Source organism: Petromyzon marinus, unplaced genomic scaffold, assembly GCF_048934315.1.
Source record: "Petromyzon marinus isolate PM22_M1 ecotype Great Lakes invasive population unplaced genomic scaffold, UKy_Petmar_22M1.pri1.0 PM_Scaffold_149, whole genome shotgun sequence".
Lineage (NCBI taxonomy): Eukaryota > Metazoa > Chordata > Hyperoartia > Petromyzontiformes > Petromyzontidae > Petromyzon > Petromyzon marinus.
Window position 1 is genome coordinate 82534 of NW_027423112.1, and position 24917 is coordinate 107450.

The following is a 24917-nucleotide window of genomic DNA, read 5'->3' on the forward strand; positions in this document are numbered from 1 at the left end:
AAAGATTGCCACAATGTTCAATAAATGTGTAGTGTCAATGATTCGGAGACAAGGTTTGTAGGAGGCACCTTCTTTATTTACCACCATTCACGGTCTCGTCCACACACTCTCCACAGTAGCTCAGCCCAGCCTGTACACAACACCGGATGTCTAGCACTGACGGCGCTGACTGAGATAGCTAACGACTCTGCTTCGTAGCTCAATATCTAGCGGGGACGTTTAGCGACGACGAGACGAGTCCACGCCCAGCACCGGCAGCCTCGAGCCCCCCGCTCTCGGCTCCTTTTATGCTCCCAGCGCGGCCTGGCCCCGCCCTGACCGCGCCTCCCTTCTCGAACCCTCCAGCAAGTTCCAGGGGCCTCCAGACGGGGTCCTCCGTGACCCTTGCCCCAGTTCCTCCGCTCTGCCCACACCCCGTGCGCGCCCTCACCGGCGTGTGCGCTCTCTGTCCACCACAGCTGCCGCTACTGTCCACCAGCCGGCGCTGTTACACTACACTTGCGACACGACAGCTGGTGACGCTGTTGCGGCTGTTGCGATGGGGTGGGGTGCTGTCAGCCTTCTCGCGTCCCCACACGGTTGCGGCAAACAAAGTTCAACGACGAATTTCGTAACGGACGACATCGCTAAGGAAACCAAGCGTAACGTCGCCATGCAGAAACCACAAGCCTGGCAAGAAAGGTCCTCCTCAGGGCCAAACGAGCCGACCCATCGGACCCCTCGGTTCGTCCTTGCCAGCGACATGTTGAGGGCCTATCCCGAGCGGAGACAGATGTCCTCGCAAAGATCCTTACATCTTTAACCTGCCGCTCTGAATCCATGTGAAAGGAGAAGCTGCGGTGGCAGCGGTGCGCAAGCATCAGCTCACAATAAACAACTCAACACGCTCTTCAACAACTCAACACGCTCTTCAACAACAACAATGGCACTGAATCGGAATGTTTTATTTAGACTTGGGGAGGAGGAATCCGATGAGCTGTGAAGCTCTTTTTCACAGATGTCCAGTCTGGGCGGATCAGCAAGTAACGCTGTGTGTCGCCTTCAAAGGAAGAATGTGTAACAAAGCAACGTTTCTGGGCAACGTGGCCCTCCTTCATAACACGCTAACGATGTAGCTTCAGCACGGTCGGCGTACGTATGGTGCGAAAGAAGTTCAACATACACAACGGACAGCTCTGTCAATCGGAATTGTGATTATTGGCGCAGGTGCCAGCGTGGATTAAATGTGTGTATTGAAGGGACATCGTAACGAGCGCAAACAAAAACCACACGGCTCTTATCCGTTCACATGTTGGCGTTGTTCTCTGCTCTGACACCGGTGAGACAAGGCCACGAAGAAGCTGCTGTTTATAGTGTAGGCCAAACGGTTTCAAAGACTATGCCACATATTATTATTATCATCAGAGCATGTTTGTTTGCATGTTCGCTACAAGTACCGCGTTTGGTTGATGTGTGTGGTGAGTACTTGAGTCCTTGCTCAATGTTTGGCCTTTGAACATCTTAACACAACTTCTGTTTAATTGCCAGAAAGGGGTAAAACATTTTCTTATTTTTCAGCCTCTTAACTTGTCGACTCGCACCTCGGCTGCGTTGCATCCGACTGCCACGACACTCATGTGACTCTCTGCTCGTGAGAAAACAAACTTTAAATTGACTTTGGGGCGCGTGCTCCCCACGTAGCAGGCTCCCGTGAAGACACTCAAGTGGGCGTCACCATCGCGAGATGTTAACTACCTCGCCTGGTGTACAGGAGGTCGTGGGTTCGATCTCAACCCTGATGCCTGCTGTATATTTGGAGTTTGCATGTCTTTCTCTCATCATCACGGTGGCTAGGAGATGTTAACTACCTCGCCTCGTGTACAGGAGGTCGTGGGTTCGATCTCAACCCTGATGCCTGCTGTATATTTGGAGTTTGCATGTCTTTCTCTCATCACGGTGGCTAGGAGATGTTAACTACCTCGCCTGGTGTACAGGAGGTCGTGGGTTCGATCTCAACCCTAATGCATGCTGTATATTTGGAGTTTGCGTGTCTCTGTCTCTCCCCGTGGTCGCGTGGATTTTTCTCCAGGTCCTCCAGTGTTTCCCTCCACATTTAGAATCGACGCGCTTTTAGAGTATTTGGCTGCTATAAATTTCCACATGCTAAGCCACTCCTAGTTGAGCTATCATTTGTGGCCAGGTCACTTCTGAAAATGAGCTATACAGCTCAGTGGGCCTTACCTGGTAAAATACAAATTAGTTTATAGTTTAGTTTAAACGGAGATTGACAAGTATGGCAGTTACAAAGAAACGAGTATGGCAGTCAGGCAGATGCAAACGTTGGCCCAACGTTGGTTGACGTTGAGCCGTGGAACGTGCGACGACTCAATGTCCGACAATGCCTTCGTGGCCGATATGTTACTGTCCTACCCCGCACCTCCGATTAGCGCGGTTGGCTACGTACGGCGCGAAAGAAGTTCTACATCCGTACGTACATCGCGTTGATGGCTATTACAGTACGCTGCACAAATGTGAATAGGCCTAGTGCTGAGCGAGAGACATGTCTGGAATGGTCACCGGTGGAAAACCAGGGACAGAGCTGATGCTGCAACGCGTTAGGAGTGAGGGGGAGTGGCCGTTACACCCGCCGTGCTGCGCCGTGCCGTGCCGTGCCATGTGGCGCCGTGCCGTGCCGTGTGGCGCCGTGCCGTGCGGCGCCGTGCCGTGCCGTGTGGCGCCGTGCTGTGCCGTGCTGCGCCGTGCCGTGCCGTGTGGCGCCGTGCTGTGCCGTGCGGCGCCGTGCCGTGCCGTGTGGCGCCGTGCCGCGCCGCGTCTATGCGAGGGGCCGGGCCACGGAGGTGTAGGCCGCCTCGATTTCGCCGTCGGCCGGGCACGTGTCGGTGAACTCTGGCTGCGCGCACGCGTGCTTGAGGTACCGCGCAATCCCCGTGAACTGCGCGGGGATTTCCATTCCCTTGAACTTCCTCAGAACGACCTGCACGAGCACGGAGACAATACGAATAATATTTTTTTAGTTTTTATATAGTGGAGGAATCTGATGAGCTATAAAGCTCTTTTTTTTACAGATGTCCAGTAGGGGCACGGGGTCAGAACGTTACAGGAACAAACAATACAACACGACGGGAGTGGAAAGTATAGGAAAGGTTAAAAAAAATCACCAAAAAGCATACAAATAAAACTCAACTATTTTTATTGCATCAGGTGAAGCTCGCTGAGCTATTGACTTCTTTTTCAGAAGTGACCTGGCCACAAATGATAGCTCAACAAAGTGTCTTATCATGTGGACATTAATAGAAGCAAAATTATCTCAATAATCTAGGTCCACGTTTCTAAGTGTGGGGGGAAAAACCGGAGGACGTGGATAAATAATCCACACGACCACGGGGAGGACATTGAAAGTACTGATACACAGCAGTCGTCAGGGCCGGGATCAAACCCCCGACCTCCTGCATACCGGGCGAGGACGATAACATCACGCCACCATGGTGCCCATTAAGTTGAAATAGCAGTCGTACATCAATTCCCGAGCTTGAAGAAGGCAGTAAAACAACAGCAAAAACAGTCCCACTCCAACCACTAGTCTTGTCAGTGTAAGAGAGGGGGTAGAAATTGACTGATGTACGATCTGTTGAGGGCTCCGGGGAGGGGACCTTCCGCGTGCGAGCGAGCCGCGTGTCCGTGTCGCCCCACCTGCATGGTGTGCAGCTTGGGCAGCAGGTTACAGTCGGCGAGTGTGAGCCGCTCTCCGTCCAGGAAGCTGCGGGTGGAGCTCGTGCGGGGCGTTCCGTCCTCGCCCTCCACCGCCTCCTCGTCCGGCAGCGGAGTCACGAGGAAGTCGTCCAGGCGGCCCAGCGCCTTCAGCAGCGCCTTCTCGAGCGCTGCAAAGCCAAACAAGAAAAAAAAAGACAAAGGTTTCTCCCGTATAGCCTCCACCGGACTGCGAGGGCAAGTGCGGTTAGCGGGCAGCACCTATGAAGGCCGGCAACGGCGCACGAGGGGGTGTGGGTGGCCAGCGCCACGCCCGACCGCCTTTGTCTCTCCACAGTGCCGATGTTTACACACCGCACCAGGCACTCATTTTGAGGCTGAGTCGACCTAGGGGAGGCCCAGGGACGGTTCAGATACTGGTTACTGGTTTTGGCCGTGAGCGGGAATTGAACCCGGGTGGCCAAGTTCGTCGCGCAGCGTAGAGCTAACCGCTGCACCACCGCTCTCCACACACACAAAGATCCCCCGTCTAGCCTTAACACACACACGTGCACACACGTGCACACACACGTGCACACACACACACGTACACACACACACATGTACATACACACACAGCGCCGGGTTACATTTGATGGGGTTGGGGGCTGGGTGTTGTGATATATTTGGTGGGCCACCTCTGTATATGTTCAATGTTACATTCCTCCCCTTGAGTGTTTTACCACCACCACCACCCATGCCCCATGCCAAACACTCCATTGATATCCCCTTGGTTATTCAAGTTTGTAAATGATGAGAAAACCCCAGCATCATAAAAGAATAACAGTGCAGGCGGGATAGCAATGAGTAAAAACATCACGTAAATGTCCACAAAGCACACAGCCATTGTGCATTATGCAACAGAGACACGGTAACAGGGAGACACAGAGACACAGACACGTGGACACAGGGACAGGGAGACACAGAGACACGTGTACACAGGGACAGGGAGACACAGACACGTGGATACAGGGACAGGGAGACACAGAGACACGTGGACACAGGAACAGGGAGACACAGACACGTGGACACAGGGACACACAGAGACACGTGTACACAGGGACAGGGAGACACAGACACGTGGACACAGGGACAGGGAGACACAGAGACACGTGTACACAGGGACAGGGAGACACAGACACGTGGACACAGGGACAGGGAGACACAGACACGTGGACACAGGGACAGGGAGACACAGACACGTGGACACAGGGACAGGGAGACACAGAGACACGTGGACACAGGGACAGAGAGACACAGACACGTGGACACAGGGACAGGGAGACACAGACACGTGGACACAGGGACAGGGAGACACAGAGACACGTGGACACAGGGACAGAGAGACACAGACACGTGGACACAGGGACAGGGAGACACAGAGACACGTGGACACAGGGGCAGAGAGACACAGACACGTGGACACAGGGACAGGGAGACACAGACACGTGGACACAGGGACAGGGAGACACAGAGACACGTGGACACAGGGACAGAGAGACACAGACACGTGGACACAGGGACAGGGAGACACAGACACGTGAACACAGGGACAGGGAGACACAGAGACACGTGGACACAGGGACAGAGAGACACAGACACGTGGACACAGGGACAGGGAGACACAGAGACACGTGTACACAGGGAAAGAGAGACACAGAGACACGTGTACACAGGGACAGGGAGACACATACATGTGGACACAGGGACAGAGAGACACAGAGACACGTGGACAGAGTTCCACGCACTGTCATTGTTGGCACTGCTCGTGTTCTTGATGAACGCAGAAAACTTGGCAAAGACATCGCTCCCAGCTGTGTTTGACTCGGGGTTGTTGGCCGCCAGCTTGGGGTACCTACAGCACACGAGCGAAACTTACATTAGTCTACAACCCACAAAACAGCCAGCAACTCAGTCACTCAGTCAGCTACCCAAATCATGTAACTATTCACTCAATCACTCAGCCAACCAACCACCCAGCCAACCCGCTCAATCACTCAGCCGATCAAATAAACCAATCGATTTCTCAGCCATCACCCAGCCAACCACCCAATCACTGAACCAACCACCCAACTAACCACCCAATCAGATAGCAAACCAAACCAAGCAACAACTCAAACCCCAACCTCCAATTAGCACGGTTAGCTACGTGCGGTGCGAAAGAAGTTCAACATCCATCCATAACCACAGCCATAACCTGTCCCTACTGGGCATCTGTGTAAAAAGAGCTTCATAGCTCACCGGGATAAATACACCCCCCACACCCCCACTGTTTTACATCCGTCCTCTCTGGGTTATTCTGGTTTCCCTGCATAACCTAAAACAAAACATATATATTTTGATTTAAAGCTTTCGTGACTGCAGTAATTCATATTCTTAGTTTTTTCGGTAAAGTCACGTTGAAGAGAAACAACAAAATAACAAAATATATATAAAACAATAAAAAAATTCTCACGACGTTTCGACCATAACTCAAACGGTCATCATCAGGTGTGTCGGTTTGCATAAATTTATTTTGAAAACGGCATATTTATTTATATATATATAAATAACGTTTGCGTCACGCGCAACGATTGGCTGTTTGCCAGGACTAGTCCATCTATTTTTTGAAAAGAGGAGGGGGGAGACGAAATGTTTTTATGTATGCTGTCTGAAAGCCACTGTAAGCGTGAACAATCAATCAAGAACTGAAATGATTTATCAAATCTTTCCAATGATTGCTAAGATAGAATCCATCTTCTCGGTTGAAATTGTCTCTGTGTTTGTATATGTGGATAGCCTCATGAACGAATCTCTCATGGAAGCCAGATGGCTTACAAAGAACCTCTGTCTTGGAAAAGTCAATGGCATGTGAGCCTACTGAATTAGAACAATGATCTGCTACGGCCGAGGTGTTGGTCCTACCGTGTTTAAGGTCTGCTTTATGTTCACGAATGCGGTCCGAGATATGGCGTTTGGTTTCTCCAATGTAACTACTACCACAGAGGCAACTTAGTTTGTAGACACCAGGGTATTGTATGTCCGGAATCACATCTGGTTCCGTCTGTAAAAGATGTGATTCCGGACATACAATACCCTGGTGTCTACAAACTAAGTTGCCTCTGTGGTAGTAGTTACATTGGAGAAACCAAACGCCATATCTCGGACCGCATTCGTGAACATAAAGCAGACCTTAAACACGGTAGGACCAACACCTCGGCCGTAGCAGATCATTGTTCTAATTCAGTAGGCTCACATGCCATTGACTTTTCCAAGACAGAGGTTCTTTGTAAGCCATCTGGCTTCCATGAGAGATTCGTTCATGAGGCTATCCACATATACAAACACAGAGACAATTTCAACCGAGAAGATGGATTCTATCTTAGCAATCATTGGAAAGATTTGATAAATCATTTCAGTTCTTGATTGATTGTTCACGCTTACAGTGGCTTTCAGACAGCATACATAAAAACAAATTTCGTCTCCCCCCTCCTCTTTTCAAAAAATAGATGGACTAGTCCTGGCAAACAGCCAATCGTTGCGCGTGACGCAAACGTTATTTATATATATATAAATAAATATGCCGTTTTCAAAATAAATTTATGCAAACCGACACACCTGATGATGACCGTTTGAGTTATGGTCGAAACGTCGTGAGAATTTTTTTATTGTTTTATATATATTTTGTTATTTTGTTGTTTCTCTTCAACGTGACTTTACCGAAAAAACTAAGAATATAATAAAAACATATATACTCAACGTTGGTTAAAATGTGCATAAAAAGTGAATATTATGAGCATTGTAATCATCACTCCCTCCAATTATCTCTCCCGACTAATTATCTCTCTCTACTAATCCGCACCTCTGATAATTATCACAGTTTGCTACATACGGTGCGAAAGAAGTTCAACATACATACATGAAGTTCAACATCGATACATACATGTTAGTCATGGCCACGTACATACAAAATGTCGCTACTAAAATGTCTACCCCACTCAATTCAGATGTTTACGACGTTTCCTCTTATTCACTGCTCCATGAAAACATTTATTTAGGGAGGATGGGGGGGAATATGCAACTCCTTCACGAGCCATTAGCTGCAGTAGAAAACACACAGCTGGCGTGCAGACATGTGCTGAACGCAGCCTGTGTGTTTGTATTTACCTGTGGGCCTCGTGAGCAACACCGCCCATAACGCCTGCAGCAGGCCTGTCAAACGTCGCAGGCCAAGCCGGGCAACGAGCGGCCATTGGCAGATCAGGTGCCGAGTCGCCTTGCGGTGCACGAGAGGTCATCTACCACGTGATGTCATCTACCACGAGAGGTCATCTACCACGAGAGGTCATCTACCACGAGAGGTCATCATCTACCACGAGAGGTCATCTACCACGAGAGGTCATCTACCACAAGAGGTCATCATCTACCACGAGAGGTCATCTACCACGAGAGGTCATCATCTACCACGAGAGGTCATCATCTATCACGAGATGTTATCTACCACGAGAGATCATCTACCCGAGAGGTCATCATCTACCCGAGAGGTCATCATCTACCACGAGCGGTCATCTACCACGAGAGGTCATCATCTACCACGAGAGGTCATCTACCACGAGAGGTCATCATCTACCACGAGAGGTCATCTACCACGAGAGGTCATCATCTACCACGAGAGGTCATCTACCACGAGAGGTCATCATCTACCACGAGAGGTCATCATCTACCACGCGATGTTATATACCACGAGAGGTCATCTACCACAAGAGGTCATCATCTTCAACGAGAGGTCATCATCTACCACGAGAGGTCATCTACCACGAGAGGTCATCATCTACCACGAGATGTCATCTACCACGAGAGGTCATCATCTACCACGTGATGTCATCTACCACGAGAGGTCATCTACCACGAGACGTCATCATCTACCACGAGAGGTCATCTACCACGTGATGTCATCATCTACCACGAGAGGTCATCTATCACTAGAGGTCATCTACCACGAGAGGTCATCATCTACCACAAGCGGTCATCTACCACGAGAAGTCATCATCTGCCACGAGAGGTCATCATCTACCACGAGCGGTCATCTACCACGAGAGGCCATCATCTACCACGTGATGTCATCTACCACGAGAGGTCATCTACCACGAGAGGTCATCATCTACCACGAGAGGTCATCTACCACGAAAGGTCATCATCTACCATGAGAGGTCATCTACCACAAGCGGTCATCTACCACGAGAGGTTATCATTTACCACGAGAGGTCATCATCTACCACGAGAGGTCATCTACCACGAGAGGTCATCATCTACCACGAGAGGTCATCATCTACCACGAGCGGTCATCTACCACGAGAGGTCATCATCTACCACGAGCGGTCATCTACCACAAGCGGTCATCTACCACGAGAAGTCATCTACCACGAGAGGTCATCATCTACCACGAGCGGTCATCTACCACGAGAGGCCATCATCTACCACGTGATGTCATCTACCACGAGAGGTCATCTACCACGAGAGGTCATCATCTACCACGAGAGGTCATCATCTACCACGAGAGGTCATCTACCACGTGATGTCATCATCTACCACGAGAGGTCATCTACCACGAGAGGTTATCATTTACCACGAGAGGTCATCATCTACCACGAGACGTCATCGACCACGAGGGGGTCCCATGGATATGAATCTAGGGGGGTCCCAAGTGTCAGGGCAATCGCTCTAATTGCGCCCTCACCTATCCCTCACCTCTCCCTCACCCTACCCCTCCCTTCCTCACCACACCCCTCCCTCACCCACCCTCACCCAACCCCTCCCTCACCCCACCCCTCTCTCCCTCCCTCCATCACCCCATCTCTCCCTCACCCCATCACCCCATCTCTCCCTCACCCCACCCATCCCTCGCCTCTTCCTCCCTCACCCTACCCCTCACTCTCATCAAACCCCTCCCTCACCCCACCTCACCGAACCCCTCTATCACCTCACCCCTCACCCCACCTCTCCCTCCCGCCCTCCCTCACCTCTCCCTCACCCACACCTCCCTCACACCACCTCACCACTCACTGCTCCCTCACCATCAACCGCTGATCCCCTGCCCGCGACCAAGCGCAGGTCCTCCCACACAGATGGAACTCGTCCAGGAATTGTCTTCCTGAGTTCCGAGAATCTCCTCACGGACATCGTGGGTGGCCATGGAGATACGGCGAGACGGCTTCCTTGCCTTGCGCATTCTCCCCGGCTTGCTTCAGCAACGCCCGAGACCACCATTCCACAGGACCACCATTCCCACAGGACCACCATTCCCACAGGACCACCATTCCCACAGGACCACCATTCCCACAGGACCACCATTCCCACGGGACCACCATTCCCACGGGACCACCATTCCCACAGGACCACCATTCCCACGAGACCACCATTCCCACGAGACCACCATTCCCACAGGACCACCATTCCCACAGGACCACCATTCCCACGGGACCACCATTCCCACAGGACCACCATTCCCACAGGACCACCATTCCCACGAGACCACCAATCCCACGTGACCACCATTCCCACGAGACCACCATTCCCACAGGACCACCATTCCCACAGGACCACCATTCCCACGAGACCACCAATCCCACGTGACCACCATTCCCACAGGACCACCATTCCCACGAGACCACCATTCCCACGAGACCACCAATCCCACGTGACCACCATTCCCACAGGACCACCATTCCCACAGGACCACCATTCCCACGAGACCACCATTCCCACGTGACCACCATTCCCACGAGACCACCATTCTCACGTGACCATCAATCCCACGTGACCACCAATCCCACGTGACCATCAATCCCACGTGACCGTCAATCCCACGTGACCACCATTCGCACGAGACCACCATTCGCACGGGACCACCATTCCCACGGGACCACCATTCCCACGAGACCACCATTCTCACGTGACCACCAATCCCACGTGACCATCAATCCCACGTGACCATCAATCCCACGTGACCATCAATCCCACAGGACCACCATTCGCACGAGACCACCATTCCCACGTGACCACCATTCCCACGAGACCACCATTCTCACGTGACCATCAATCCCACGTGACCATCAATCCCACGTGACCATCAATCCCACGTGACCACCATTCCCACGAGACCACCATTCGCACGTGACCACCATTCCCACGGGACCACCATTCGCACGGGACCACCATTCCCACGTGACCACCATTCCCACGGGACCACCATTCCCACGGGACCACCATTCCCACGTGACCACCATTCCCACGTGACCACCATTCCCACGTGACCACCATTCTCACGTGACCACCATTCCCACGGACTGGTGAACGTTCTCATTTACGTCGGCCATTCGTGACACGCGGCGGGTGAGCTGGGATTTTGGGAAATGTTTCCACGAATCAAAACTCGAAACAATCAAAACTTTAGAAAGGAAACTTGAACTTCCTCTCGTTGTTGTACGCGCGTGTGTGTGTTTATTTATTACGGGGAGCAGCAGTGCAGCGGTTAGCGCACAGCCCTACGAACCCCGGCGACCTGAGTTGGATACCCACTCACAGTCAACATTGGTGATATCAGGAACGGTCCTGAAATGAATAACCGGTGCGGTGCATAAACATCACCACTGGGGAGACAAAGGCGTGCTGCTGTCCACCCACCCCTTCTGTGCCATGCCGGCCTTCACACGTGCTCGCTTAACAGCACTTGCCCCAAAAGTCTCTTAAGGCTATACGGGGGGAGTCTTAGGCTGCAGAAAAAAAAGACACACGGGCGTTCTGAGGATATCATTTGGGCATGTTCTGGCCCAGTGTGAATCCTCTCCGAAACTTGACGATGTTGGGGCTGATGTTATACGAGTCGCCGGATTTACAGCCACGCTACAAGGTAGGGTAAACGACTGCATAGTAAATATTTACACAAAGCGGGAAGAGTAAGCTTGTCGTGGCCTCTATTGGAATCGGGAGGCTGCCACAATAGCGGTGTCACGAGCGGTCAGTGGCACGCCGGACCGGCGGTCCGAGAGAGATCGCCGGCCCCATCTCCCGCCGCGGCGGGGGGCGAAACGGCGGCGCTGCAAGATTCTCAAATCCCCACGTGGCCTCTGTCCACCCGGCAGTATGGATGCACGTGGGATGCGCCACTGTTAGTTCAGTGGCAGGTCCGCGTGTGGTGGGGTGAAGAGCGAGCGCTCCCACCTCGTCCAAGACGTCTGGCCTGCGTATAAGAGGCGGCCAAATGGTCTTAGGGGGGCCTCTCTCGAGTTCACATAGAACGGCCCTTCCATTAAAATAAAAACAATTTTAGAAAGCAAAGCCCACTGAGCTTTTTTTTCAGAAGCGACCTGGCCACAAATGATAGCTCAACGAAGTGGCTTATCACGTGGAAATGTACAGCAGTCAATACTCTAAAGGCGTGACGTTGACACGCAAACTCTGAAATATACAGCAGGCATCAGGGTCGGGATCGAGCCCACGACCTCCTGTACACCAAGCGAGGTAGTTAACATCTCCTAGCCACTGTGATGATGATGAGAGAGACAGACCTCCTGTACACCAGGCGAGGTAGTTAACATCTCCTATCCACCGTGATGATGATGAGAGAGAGACACAGACCTCCTGTACACCAGGCGAGGTAGTTAACATCTCCTAGCCACCGTGATGATGATGAGAGAGACACAGACCTCCTGTGTACCATGCGAGGTAGTTAACATCTCCTAGCCACCGTGATGATGATGAGAGAGAGACACAGACCTCCTGTTCACCAGGCGAGGTAGTTAACATCTAGCCACCGTGATGATGATGAGAGAGAGACACAGACCTCCTGTACACCAGGCGAGGTAGTCAACATCTCCTCGTCACCGTGATGATGATGAGAGAGAGAGACAGACTTCCTGTGTACCAGGCGAGGTAGTTAACATATCCTAGCCACCGTGATGATGATGAGAGAGAGACACAGACCTCCTGTGTACCAGGCGAGGTAGTTAACATCTCCTATCCACCGTGATGATGATGAGAGACACAGACCTCCTGTACACCAGGCGAGGTAGTTAACATCTCCTAGCCACCGTGATGATGATGAGAGAGACACAGACCTCCTGTGTACCAGGCGAGGTAGTTAACATCTCCTAGCCACCGTGATGATGATGAGAGAGAGACACAGACCTCCTGTTCACCAGGCGAGGTAGTTAACATCTCCTAGCCACCGTGATGATGATGAGAGAGAGACACAGACCTCCTGTGTACCAGGCGAGGTAGTTAACATCTCCTAGCCACCGTGATGATGATGAGAGAGAGACACAGACCTCCTGTACACCAGGCGAGGTAGTTAACATCTCCTAGCCACCGTGATGATGATGAGAGAGAGACACAGACCTCCTGTACACCAGGCGAGGTAGTTAACATCTCCTAGCCACCGTGATGATGATGAGAGACACAGACCTCCTGTACACCAGGCGAGGTAGTTAACATCTTCTAGCCACCGCGGCACCACTTTGGAGGTCACATCTCTCGACTTCGGCTCGTGAAGCGGGTGGCCGCGCCATCGCCCCGTGCTGCGCCGACTCGTTTGAGGTGTCGTCCGCTCTCCTTCACGGGAGGTCGAACGAAGCGAGGGGGGCCCTCTGCTGCTGGGCCAGCGGGCGAGGGAGTCCGTGCCTGAGGAGCACTGTCGGGAAACGGCAGTGGCTGGCACCGCACTCAGTTCACGTGAGATATTTCATCGCAGACAGGAAGGCGAGCCGACCGTCGCAGCAACGGGAGTGATTGCTGTATTTTTACAGCGCGTGTTTTGTTTTAATAGCCACATTGTTGGCATGCGCCGCCGGACTCCCGGTTCGATTCGCAGCTACGAGCGAGATCTGAGCTCGGCCCAGCCCTGTGGTGCAACATTCTCTGGCACGTGTCGTGACCGGTACCGCATAGTTCTGACCCGTGTACGTTCAATGCTCGCCGAGCTGCATTGGCTTCCAATTGCACTCATTGCCACACAAAGCACTTGCCACAAATGGTCCACAATACCTTGCTGATCTCGTCAAGGACCATAAAACATTTGTAAAGAGGCATTATCACACAACGGAGCAGCAGCAGCAGCAGTTCCTGGGTCTCTGTGCGGCTGGCATAACGCGCCACGGTGGATAGGAGATGTTTACTCCCTCGCCTGGTTCGCAGGAGGTCGTGGGTTCGATCCCGACCCTGACGCCTGCTGCTGTATATTTGCAGTTTGCGTGTCTCGCTCCGGGTGCTACGTGTTTCCCCTCCACATTTAGAATCAACGTCACCACGCGTTTAGAGTATTTGGCTGCCGTGAACATCCACGCGATGATGATAAGCCACTCCTAGTTGAGCTATCATTTGTGGCCAGGCCACTTCTGAAAATGAGCTATAGAGCTCAGTGGGGCTTACCTGGTAAAACAAAAATTAGTTTAAGCTGAGGTGCGGCTGTGACCGCGAGTCCCAGACCGTGGAACCCATCGCATCGACTTGCCCACCGAGATTTGTCGCGCGAGCCTCATTCGCGCTAGCGCTCAGCATCCCGGGAAGCCACGGGCGACATCGCCAACACGCCACGTCCCACTGTCGTTGCACGAAAGGGGAAGTGCTAAAGCACAGACGCAATTCCTGACCGCCGCCGCCGCAGCAGCGACTGCTGCTGCTGCTGCTGCGGGGTTAACCCATTCCTCTGACCGCCCGCACGCAGGCAAGCCTGTGAGCTGCTTGTCTGCTTGGAACGCTCCTCCTTTCGATATTAGCAAGCCACTAGAGCTTGACAATCTCATAGCTTGAGAACGCCTTTTTGTCTTTAGTTTGTTGTCCCGCAACTCCGGTTAGCACGGTTGGCTACGTACGGTGCAAAAGAAGTTCAACATCCAGACATGACCTATCCACTGCTGGATGAAGGCCTCCCCCAAATCGTCGCCTTCTCACGCGGTCCTGCGACACCAAGATCGATCTAGTACCTGCACAAGAACTGATTTGACCGCTCCGTCTCCCGACATGCTCCCAGACGCGTGCCACCCCTTGGCTACCTCTCCATTACTATTCTAGGTCATCCATAAACCGGACCCCTAGCAGCACGTCGTGCCCCGGGGCCACTTGCTGTTCTGATTTGTTTCGATGATGCCACGAACCCGAGCGTGTTCCCTCGCCCTGTCCCTCGATGCAACTCACGGCGCGCGTCTCTCCGTGCATCTCTCTCCGCACCTCGCCCATTGTTAGCCGTGCTTCTGAGCCGTGAGCCACAGCAACCTGCGCACACTGAGTACGTCTGTCTTCCCGGCGGATTGTTCCACGTTGTTTGCGCTAATCGAGTAGCGCCACGTACGCAACTGCGTCGCACACCGTTGCGTCATCCGCCGCACACATAGGCGGCGTGGAGATGATTTTCCCCCGCGCCTCCGATTATCACGGTTGGCTACGTGCGGTGCAAACGGAGTCCAACAGGTACCACGTTTCCATCCAGTGAGAGTGTTCACAACGTGTGCGTGCAAACCAAGGGTACCCAGAGAAAACCCAAAGGTGCGAGGCAGCAACACTTCTGTCCCATGCAGATGGAATGGACGGAAATTAGTCCACACGTCGCTGTACCCCATTCCTCGGGTGTCAGGGTGACGGCTCCTCCTCAACATGCAGCGACGGGCAGGCAGTTTCGAGGCCCATCTGTGCGCGATCCATCAAGCCCTCGCTGCTGCCTCCGCAGCAGCCGGGATTACAGGCCGCGACATTAGCGTAGCCACCACCACGGCCACCACCACCACCACCACCGCCACCACCACCACCGCCGCCACCACCATCGCCACCACCGCCACCACCGCCACCACCACCACCGCCACCACCACCACCGCCACCACCACCGCCACCACCGCCACCACCACCGCCACCACCACCGCCGCCGCCACCGCCGCCACCACCACCACCGCCACCACCGCCACCACCACCGCCACCACCGCCGCCACCACCGCCACCACCGCCACCACCACCACCGCCACCACCACCACCACCACCACCGCCACCACTGCTACCACCACCACCGCCACCACCATCACCATCACCGCCACCACCACCGCCGCCACCACCACCACCAGCCAGGGTTGGCGGATCGCACACAGATGGGCTGTGAAACTCCCTTCCCGTGGGCGTTGAGGAGGAGCCCGTGTCCTGACTCGCCGGGAGAAGGCGGTACCGAAAATGTTCACTCCACCCTTGCCATTTGGCGGGATAGAGCGTTGCGCCCTCGCACCGCAATGGGGTTTTCTCCAGGTGCTCCACTTTCCTCCCACGAGTAAACACTCATTAATTGCCCGATAAAACCTCAATACATGGACGCATTGGTGGTACACCAGTACAGCATGATACACCGGTCCTCATAAAACAACGTCGCTGTTGCAGTGAGCTGCAGACGCTCCATCAGAAGTTGCCTTCGATTCAGCAGCTGCTTTCCCATTCGAACGTACGGTGGCACCACGAGTCGTCCTCTTTTGATGCCACCGTCCGTCCAGAAATTATTCCGGAAACGAATGGAGGAACCGTCCCGACCGAGTCTAGGGCACGAGGAGTCAAATCTGCCTTTGGAGCACGGAGCAGCCAATCGCCATCGGGCTGGGTGCTGCTATACGGCAACAGATTGTGAAGCTTCGTGTCAGCCGCTCGTATAAACATTCGTCATCACGAGAACCGATTTGGACGGCGCCAAAAAAACACCCCGCAATATTTTCTGACCGGGCTTGCGAATCGCGAGAAAATAATTGATTATTGCGGAAAATAAAATACATTTCTACCGCGGACCACCGGCGTACCGCCAAAACGTTCACATAGAGGACCGCAGAGCTTGGAAGGAAATTGGCGCCAGCTCCTAGCAGCGTTTGGCTGCTGCTGCCGCTGCCTCATCTGAGTCGTCCTCTCGCTTTCTCTTCGTCAGCGAGCGAATGCCGTGCGGTGCCGTGGTGAAATTTGACGTCATCATCATCATCATCGTCGTCATTGTTGTTATGCCACGTCGGTTGTTTGTGTTGTATGAACCATACTTGACCACGCTGCTCAGTGAGGATTGGGGCAGTGGGGGGCGTGGGGCTCACGCCGCTGAGATGTCACTCACCATGGTTATCCACGCCTGGGAATCGAACTCAGGTGGCTGGATTTTATAGTGTAGTGTGCTAACCGCAGCGCCACCCCTCCTGACCCTTATTGAATAAAAATGATGCGTAAGCACATCCACACACACACACAGATTTATCTGTTTCTTGGACGGTGAAGTGTCACCGTGATGCATCGTTGGGCGACATTAGGATGCGTTCTATCACCGGACACGTCCCTCGACTGTCGTTTCTGCCCGAAACGTCCGCGGATGGCCCTGCGAGTGGAGTGTGGGCAACACGTGTGCCTGAACCATTGTTGTTCCACCCGCGTAAAAAACTACCCACTTCCCGGTGTTCCGTAGGGGGGCCCGGACTCTGGGGGACAACACGAACTTCCTGCCATCGGAGCCGGCCGCGGTGGAGCAGATGCATCCTCGCAGCCTCTGGGCCTGCTGAGCCACCGGGGGTTTAACCGCGAGCCCCTTGCTCCGGTGCGGTGTTCACCCACGGAATCTCCTTCCCTCCCTCCCTCTCTCTACTTGTGCTCTCCGATCATGACACGGCCAAAGTGTCCCTTCCTACCCGGGTTATCTCTTCACGGATTAGGCTACGTACGGTGCGGAAGAAGTTCAACGTGCGTGCATATTAGGCCAGCGTCGCATCACATGTATGTTGAACTTCTTTCGCACCGTACGTAGCCACCGTATGTCGCCGACCGTGCGATACGAGGCTACGTGAGGCTACGGTCTCGATGTTTGCCGCACGGAAATGGACCCGGTATTTTTAACGCTCATGGCTGCGTGAGTGTTCGGCTGCGTGAGTGTTCGGGCTTTTGTTTGCTCAGTCAGCGCCGGCTGAGGGCGTCAATGCGCGAATTCCGTCTCACTAGCGAGAGGCTGCCCAGATCCAAGCCCAGGATGCCCACGGTGCCGCCCCAGTCTGCAAACTCGGTTCCGCGGTTCCAGATGCGCTTATGCGGCCGTCTGGAACGCTCTTGCTTCCAATATGAGAAAGCCACAGGAAGCTATGCACTTTTAAATCATCGTCGAGGTTGAAAGCTCATTCCTTAAGACTGCTTTGGGAAGGTCTTTCATCCAGCTGTGGATAGACCGTGGCACACGCAAGTGAACGCTTCACGTGTAATGGTCATGGCTGCGATATAATTCAGAATCAAGTAAAATAATATTTACGTTTATGTGCTACGAAGAGAGGGCCATTGCCACCGAAACGTCGCTTATGATTGTGTTTTTCCTTGTAACACCAACGCGGTGAGTGTTTTGTATTAATAATAGTAACCATGCGTGCAGCCTTGCTCCCAGTGGCAGATCGAATGGGGGGAGGGAGGAGGGGGCGCCAGCGGGGCAATTTCACCGCCCCGCCCCCCCCTCCCTTGAGACCCCTGAAATTAATATTTATTGACAGAAGAGAAAATATCTCAAAAGTTTCTTTCGTAAGAATCTTAAAATCTTGGGTGCCGCCTGCCCCCCCCCCCCCCCACCTTGTCAAGTTCTGAGATCTGCCTCTGCTGCGCCCCTGCCATGCGGCGCCACGGTGGCTAAGAGATGTTAACTACCTCGCCTGGTGTACAGGAGGTTGTGGATTCCATCCCGACCCTGGCACCTGCTGTATATTTGGAGTTTGTGTGTCTCTCTGTCTCATCATCATCACGGTGGCTAGGAGATGTTAACTCCCTCGCCTGGTGTACAGGAGGTTGTGGATTCCATCCCGACCCTGGCACCTGCTGTATATTTGGAGTTTGCATGTCTCTCTCTCTCTCCGGGTCTTCTGGGTTTTCCCTCCACATTTAGAAACGTGTGCTTAGATTGTTTGGCTGCCATGAATGTCCACGTGATAAGCATCTTCGTTGAGCTATAATTTGTGGCCAGGTCGCTTCTACAAAAAGAGCTGTGTAAGCTCAGTGGGGCCTTACCTGGTAAAATAAAAAATAGTTTGATAGTTTAGTTACGTGCCATTCCGCTAAAACAACATAACCTTGCCCACCGGCTGAACTTTGGCCAAGGTCTCCACGAAGTAACAACAGCACGTGGCTTTTGCCAACAATCAATTATTAATATCGTAAAACAAGCGCATGCCACGGGCGAAGAACATACACCCTTAGAGGGAGGAAATCAATGTGGGGTAATAAACGGCAGTGCCAAGCCAGTCCGTTAAGTGAGCCTCCTCTGGTTGTCGATGAAAATGCATTAAAACCACAACCGTGGACAGTCAGACGAACTCATTACCTACTGGTTTAACATGTTGGCTTTCGGTACCAATGTCATCCATAATACAGGTTTTCTTTGGGTTAGATTGCATAAATATATAAATGTGTCGTTAAACCCGCCACCACCCCACACAGCTCGCCACAAATGAACCACGACACCTCGCTGATCTCGTCAAGGAGCACAAACCATCATCACGAACTCCTCCAGGGGTCATCCTTACAGCAGCAGCAGCAGCTCTTGGCTGCTGCCATCGCACAGAGGCGGTGGTCACTGCATCGCCCGGCGCTTTCAGATGCGCTTCCAGTACTGTATTAGGAAGCTACTGGAGCTATGAACTTTTAAATTTAGATTGAAAACTCATTTCTTGAGAACTCCTTTTTGTGTTTATTTTTTTGTCCTTCCCTGCACCTCTGGTTAGCACGTTTGGCTACGTACGGTGAGAAAGAAGTTCAACATACAAACAAGTTCTACATACATGTTAGCCATGGCCAGGGATAGAAACGTCGCCCGCTGGATTGCAAGTCCATTGTGCCAACCGCTACGCCACGGCAACATCCCATAGATATTTGTATATAGACAACACTCAGCATCACCTTGCATCATCAAAGCATCGCCTTGTATCATCCTCTTGCGAGAAGCAGCGGACAGAGCAGGGAAAGCCTCCACCAGCAGTGTAACATTGATGTGATGATTGGATAGTGTTGTATGGATCACAGTGATGACGATGGTGGTGGCAATGAATGGATAATAACGTATGGATGACGATGATGATGATGATGTTGACAATGTATGGATAATTGTGTATGCATGGGGACCTCTCACCTTGGAGGACACAGCACATCCTCGAGAAACTCCTCGATCTTGATGGTGTCAGTCTTGACTCCCCCGTTGTAGGTGAGAAAGGGGGGCTGGGTGCCTGGAGCGAGTTTTGCGAGACTGGCCGGCTTCCTGGCACAACACGGACAGCGGCAGTGCAACGCAGCGACGTTAACGCAGCGCGATGACATCGTGCGCGGAGACTTTGGCGTGCGCTTGAGTGACTTAGAACCAACGTGAGACGGGGATGTGTCTCGCCACCTGAAGGTTTATTTCATTGGCCCATGGTCGTTTAAGCAAGCGAGTGGCAGCTCTGAGAATGAAAGTAACTCGCTTGAATTGTACGCAAAAAACATTGCTTCCAGTGGCAGGGTGGGTGGGAAGATGCTGCTCCCGAATGTGTGGAGTGGAGGTCATTTGAAGGGATCTCAGAGGTAACTCTGCGACGTCCGCCTCCTTTGGCCACGCGTGTGACGCGTCCTATCAGCCACGCGGCCTTCTGGGAGTGCATTTCGCAGCGGCATCGTTTTGATCCAAGTAATCTCCGGAGCCGTTTCGATGTTCCGAGTCTCATCAGCAGAGCCAGGCCTGGGTCACTGATCCTGCTCAGTTGCCTGACGTCATGGGCAATAGCCCTCCCCGAACACCGTGAACCCGTCCAGCGAATGTTAGGACACTTTTTCAACGAATGAACATTCCGCACTGCGATGGTTCAGAAGGCCCACAGAGCGATGAACTAAAACTCCGTGAGATTTTGTCTGCAAAATGAAACAGGCTTCCATCTGCTAATTCAATAAATAATTGCCCACAATGCACCACCGCGGTCAGTAATGGAGTCGTATTACTGCGGCTTCCGTGTCGGAGCTCCGCTCATCCACAATTCACTCCCTCGTCTCTCGCTGCGTCGCGCATCAGCGACGTTCTCCTGTGGGCGTCTGCAGACGTCTACCTCCCTCTTTGACGAATTCTCTGGCGCCTCTCAATGCCCATTTTTAGTTCAATTGTGCACATCATGAAAGTGATCAACTGAAATGGTTTCACCAGATGAAGCCCACCGAGCTATCAGCTGGCCACACATTTATAGCTCATCGAAGTGGCTTCTATCACCATATGGGAATCTACAGGAGCAGCCAAATAATCTCAATCGCATGTTTCTAAATGTGGAGGGTAATTAACCGGAGGAAGCCGGAGAACAATAATCCACGCGACCACGGAGAGAGAGAGAGCTCACGAACTCCAAATACACAGCAGAAGTCACGGTCGGGATTGAACCCACGACCTCCTGCGCACCAGGCGAGGGAGGTAACTTCTCGCAACTGCGGCCCCCCATTGAATTAACAATGAATGAATAATGAACGAGCAATGAATGAATGTACCTGCGTGGATCGACGAGGACGATCTTGAACTCGGCTTTCTTGAGGCACAGCAGCATGAAGAGGCGCTGCGAGAAGGGGCAGTTCCCGATGCGTTCCCCGTCGGTGCCGGCCTGAGAACGCACACAGACAAAGACCCCCCGTATAGCTTTTAACAGACTGGTGGGACAAGTGCCTTTGGCGAGTAGCGGCACCTTAAGAAGGTTGGAAGGGCGCACGCCACACCTGCCCGCCTCCGTCTCCCCAGCGCTGATGTTTACACACTGCACCAGGTAGCCATTTGAGGCTGAGTCGACCTAAGGGAGGGCTATGACCAGTTCAAATATCCGCTCCCCTGTGAATACACACACCACCCCGGAGTCGCATCCCACTACACCGACCACATTAAGGCGCAGCCCCTGCAATTTCTTTCTGACGCCACTGCGAATGAAAGGGTCTTCATTGGAGAGAGCCGCAGAGAGTTCCCTCCAGGGTGTATTTGGCCTGCTCTTCCACACTGGCTAGATGTCTCGCAAGAGAAGGGAGCACCTCCACTTGACCCCATGGACTAACTGTGCCGCACCCATGGGTGGACAGAGACAGGGCGAGCACTCGAGAAACTCGCGCCGTTGTTTCCACTGCCGCACCGGGAGGTCGAACCGGCGACCTCGCAAGCGCAGCGTGCCGCTCGCCGTGACACCACCGTGACACCACCGTGGCAGCGGCCGCCGGACAAAGCTACGATAGTTCTGGGAGGCTCAACAGGGACACGTGGTGAGCGGGCAGCCCCTCCGACTCTCACGTAGCCTCCTCCTAGCTCCTGCTGATGTACGTACAGGGACTCCTCGACTTACGAATGAGTTAGGTTCCAGAGGTCCGTTCGTAAGTCGATTTGAACCTTATGGCGGTACCCCGGGGTACCATAGTACCCCGACTCTCGCACAATGTCCGTGATGCAGTCACTGTTAGTCTGTTGATGGTCGGCGATGCAACAATCGACTCATCTTCGACGAGCTGTACGCTACGATGCACTACCATGGTGCGTACGAGCGTTCGGGGTTTCGGCGCAATCGTCTTCCTCGCTGCGGTTCGACATCGCGGAGTGTGGCACCGATTTCGAATTGATTGGTACCCCAGTCGCGGAGTGAAGTACACCCCTGGGGAAAAAAAGTGTCCCAGAAATAAAATATTTAATTGCCTCGGCCATTTTGTATTATTTGGTACCCTGGGCTACCACCATGAGGATCATTTGTTCGTAAGTCCAACTTTACTCCTGTCGATTACAGACGTGTTGTATGGCGTGTACATTAAACACGGGAAATGCCTTTAAAAGTTGAATAATCGCCTGTAGATGTAGATTTCACTGGTTCTTCGTGTCCTGCAGATGTAGATGCCACCACCACCATCTATTGCATGGCGGTTGAACTTACGATTCGTATCTCTGAAAGGTCGTAAGTCGAACGTTGGTAAGTAGAGGAGTCTCTGTATGTATGCTGAACTTCTTTCGCACCGTACGCAGCCAGCCGTGCTAATTGGAGGCGATGTTGTGCCTCTCTGCTGCTCTTAGGGCCCCGGCAACTCGTCCACCAACTCCGCTCACTGCTCAGGTCGTGGAGTACGAGGACAGACAAGATGTTAACCGAGTGCCACTAAGTGACATCACTGCCACTTAGTTGTTGTGGTTGTTTTTGTAGTTGTTAGCCCCTCTATGTTAGCCAACGGCGACAAACCCCGTTTTATGACAAAGTCTCATAATGATTGGCATTCCTTTTTTTTAATTAGAACGTTCGAGATTCCGCTGCGATGGAGGGGTAGTCACTGTCTGGACAAACACTGCGATTTTACCAAAGTAAACACGACAATGACGCCATTTGTTTTCATTTAATCCCCAGCGCGAGCAGATCCACAGTCACCCACGCATAACGCATTCCGCCCTCGTACTCACTGGGCAGGGCACGTGCCACGGTTTCCACTGCGGATCCAACCCAGACATGTCTTATCAAGACCGTGCAGCAGAGTATTATTAAGTCCAACACCAGATCTCGGGTACAAATCATTTACTGGCACCTGAATACAGGTGCCAATTCCCGACCAGGTGGCCGCCCAAGTGATGAGTGAAATGCCGAGTGAGTGGGTGGGTAAGTGAGCGAGCGAGTGGATGTGAGTTACTGAGTAACCCGACCAATGAATCGGTGATTGAGTGGGTGAGGTAGTGAGTGAATGAGTGAGTAGGGTTTCCACCTTTTCCACGATAGACCAAACACAGACATATTTCTCTTTCGGCACTACTATGTGTGTTAAACTTCTTTTGCACCATACAAAGCCAAACGCGCTAATTAGAGGTGCTGTGTTGTTTTACGGCACAATACCGGTACCAGATCATGGTATAAATAAATTCCTGCCGTCTGAACACGGATGCCAATTCCCAGACTGTACCAGGTGAGAAACCAAGACATGTGGCAATCGCAGCACGTGCCTCAATACAAAGTCGCGCATGGCAAAGGTCAAAAGGTAAAATTAGTTTCTTGTGCAAGTGAGTGCGGGGGTTGGGACTCATCTCCCACTTTACAGCCCTGAGCCAGTGGTGGAAATTCCCCATTCCTATGGTGGAGGTGAGTCTGTCCGTAGATTAAACACAATTAACATCTCACGGTGGAGCTCTCATGAATAATTCTCAGCCGTGGGGGAGCTGAGTCGACTCGTGGCCGGGATTTGAGCTCAAGATTTCGACTCGAGCACGCTCACCAGTTCCACACGACTCGACCCACGCTCCATGTAGAGCTGTTTGGTCGGGAGGGGGGGCATGTATTTGACCATACTTCACCACGCTCACCAGTAGTGTGGGTTGGTGAACGTGGGGTGCATATAATTTTAGAGCTGCCACCTTTTCCCGCTGCAGACCAAACCCAGACCACATCTCTCGGTCAGCACTGGGTCTATCGTGAAAAAAGTGTGCAGTACGCTGTTGTCATGAAGTTCAACAAGGCAATATCAGTATCAGATCTCGAACACAGATTGGCATCGGTCCGAATGTAAACTGGGCAGGTGTCGACCCTCGAGTATAGATGTACAGTACAACAATGGATGTTATGCACTGCCCTGTGCTCCCCGCCGCATCTCCCACGCAGCAGCCTATACGTATGTATGAATGTAGAACTTCTTTCTCAACGTACGTAGCAAGCCGTGTTAATCGGAGGTGTGGGGGAAGGACAACAAACTGAACACAAAAATCAGTTCCATAGAAATGGGATTTCAATCGAGATTAAAAGTGCCTAGCTCCAGTGGCTTCCTAATATCAGAAGAGCGTTCCAGACGGCCGCACAAGCGCATCCGAAAGCGGTCGATGCAGTGGCCGTCTTTGGTCGATGGCGCAGCCGCCGCAGCCGCTGCGAGGAGGACCACCGGGGGAGTTCGCGTGATGATGCTTTATGCCCCTTGACGAGATCAGCAGCGAGGTGTTGTGGTTCAATTGTGGCGAGCGGTTCGTGTGTGTTACCAGCGCGGCGACCTTTCGTCGCGTTTCATTCATTTGGCGGTGAGGGCGAGGAGGTCATCCGTGAACACGGCGAACATCGGTGGCGAGTAGCTTCCGAACCAGTTTTTTTTTTATCACCGCCCTCTGCCCACTTCACAAAAATCTGCGCTGGCCGAGCGTGGTGGAAGTTTGGCCAAATATCCCGCAGGACCCACACGTGCCTGGGGAG

At 52.8% G+C, this 24917-nt stretch overlaps 1 protein-coding gene and 1 long non-coding RNA gene across 3 annotated transcripts in view; one reads left to right on the forward strand and one right to left on the reverse strand.

The window, feature by feature from the left end:
• Positions 1–923: 923 nt before the first annotated feature.
• Positions 924–24917, reverse strand: part of LOC142922720 (chloride intracellular channel protein 5-like) — a 30434-nt gene continuing 6440 nt past the window's right edge. The window contains exons 1-6 of one of the 2 annotated variants that reach the window (XM_076063548.1): positions 23159–23304; positions 21238–21347; positions 19868–19993; positions 5496–5602; positions 3691–3878; positions 924–2974 (exon numbers count right to left, since the gene is read on the reverse strand). In XM_076063548.1, the coding sequence (XP_075919663.1) occupies positions 2813–2974; positions 3691–3878; positions 5496–5602; positions 19868–19993; positions 21238–21347; positions 23159–23206 (741 nt within the window). In that variant the 5' untranslated portion in view covers positions 23207–23304 and the 3' untranslated portion in view covers positions 924–2812. Of the gene's footprint in view, positions 2975–3690; positions 3879–5495; positions 5603–19867; positions 19994–21237; positions 21348–23158; positions 23305–24917 lie in introns of those variants that run through there. The other variant, XM_076063549.1, reaches the window with a different exon arrangement.
• Positions 12442–19405, forward strand: LOC142922721 (uncharacterized). Its single transcript, XR_012940258.1, has 3 exons — positions 12442–15189; positions 17183–17311; positions 19180–19405. It is a non-coding gene; the product is annotated as an uncharacterized LOC142922721 (long non-coding RNA).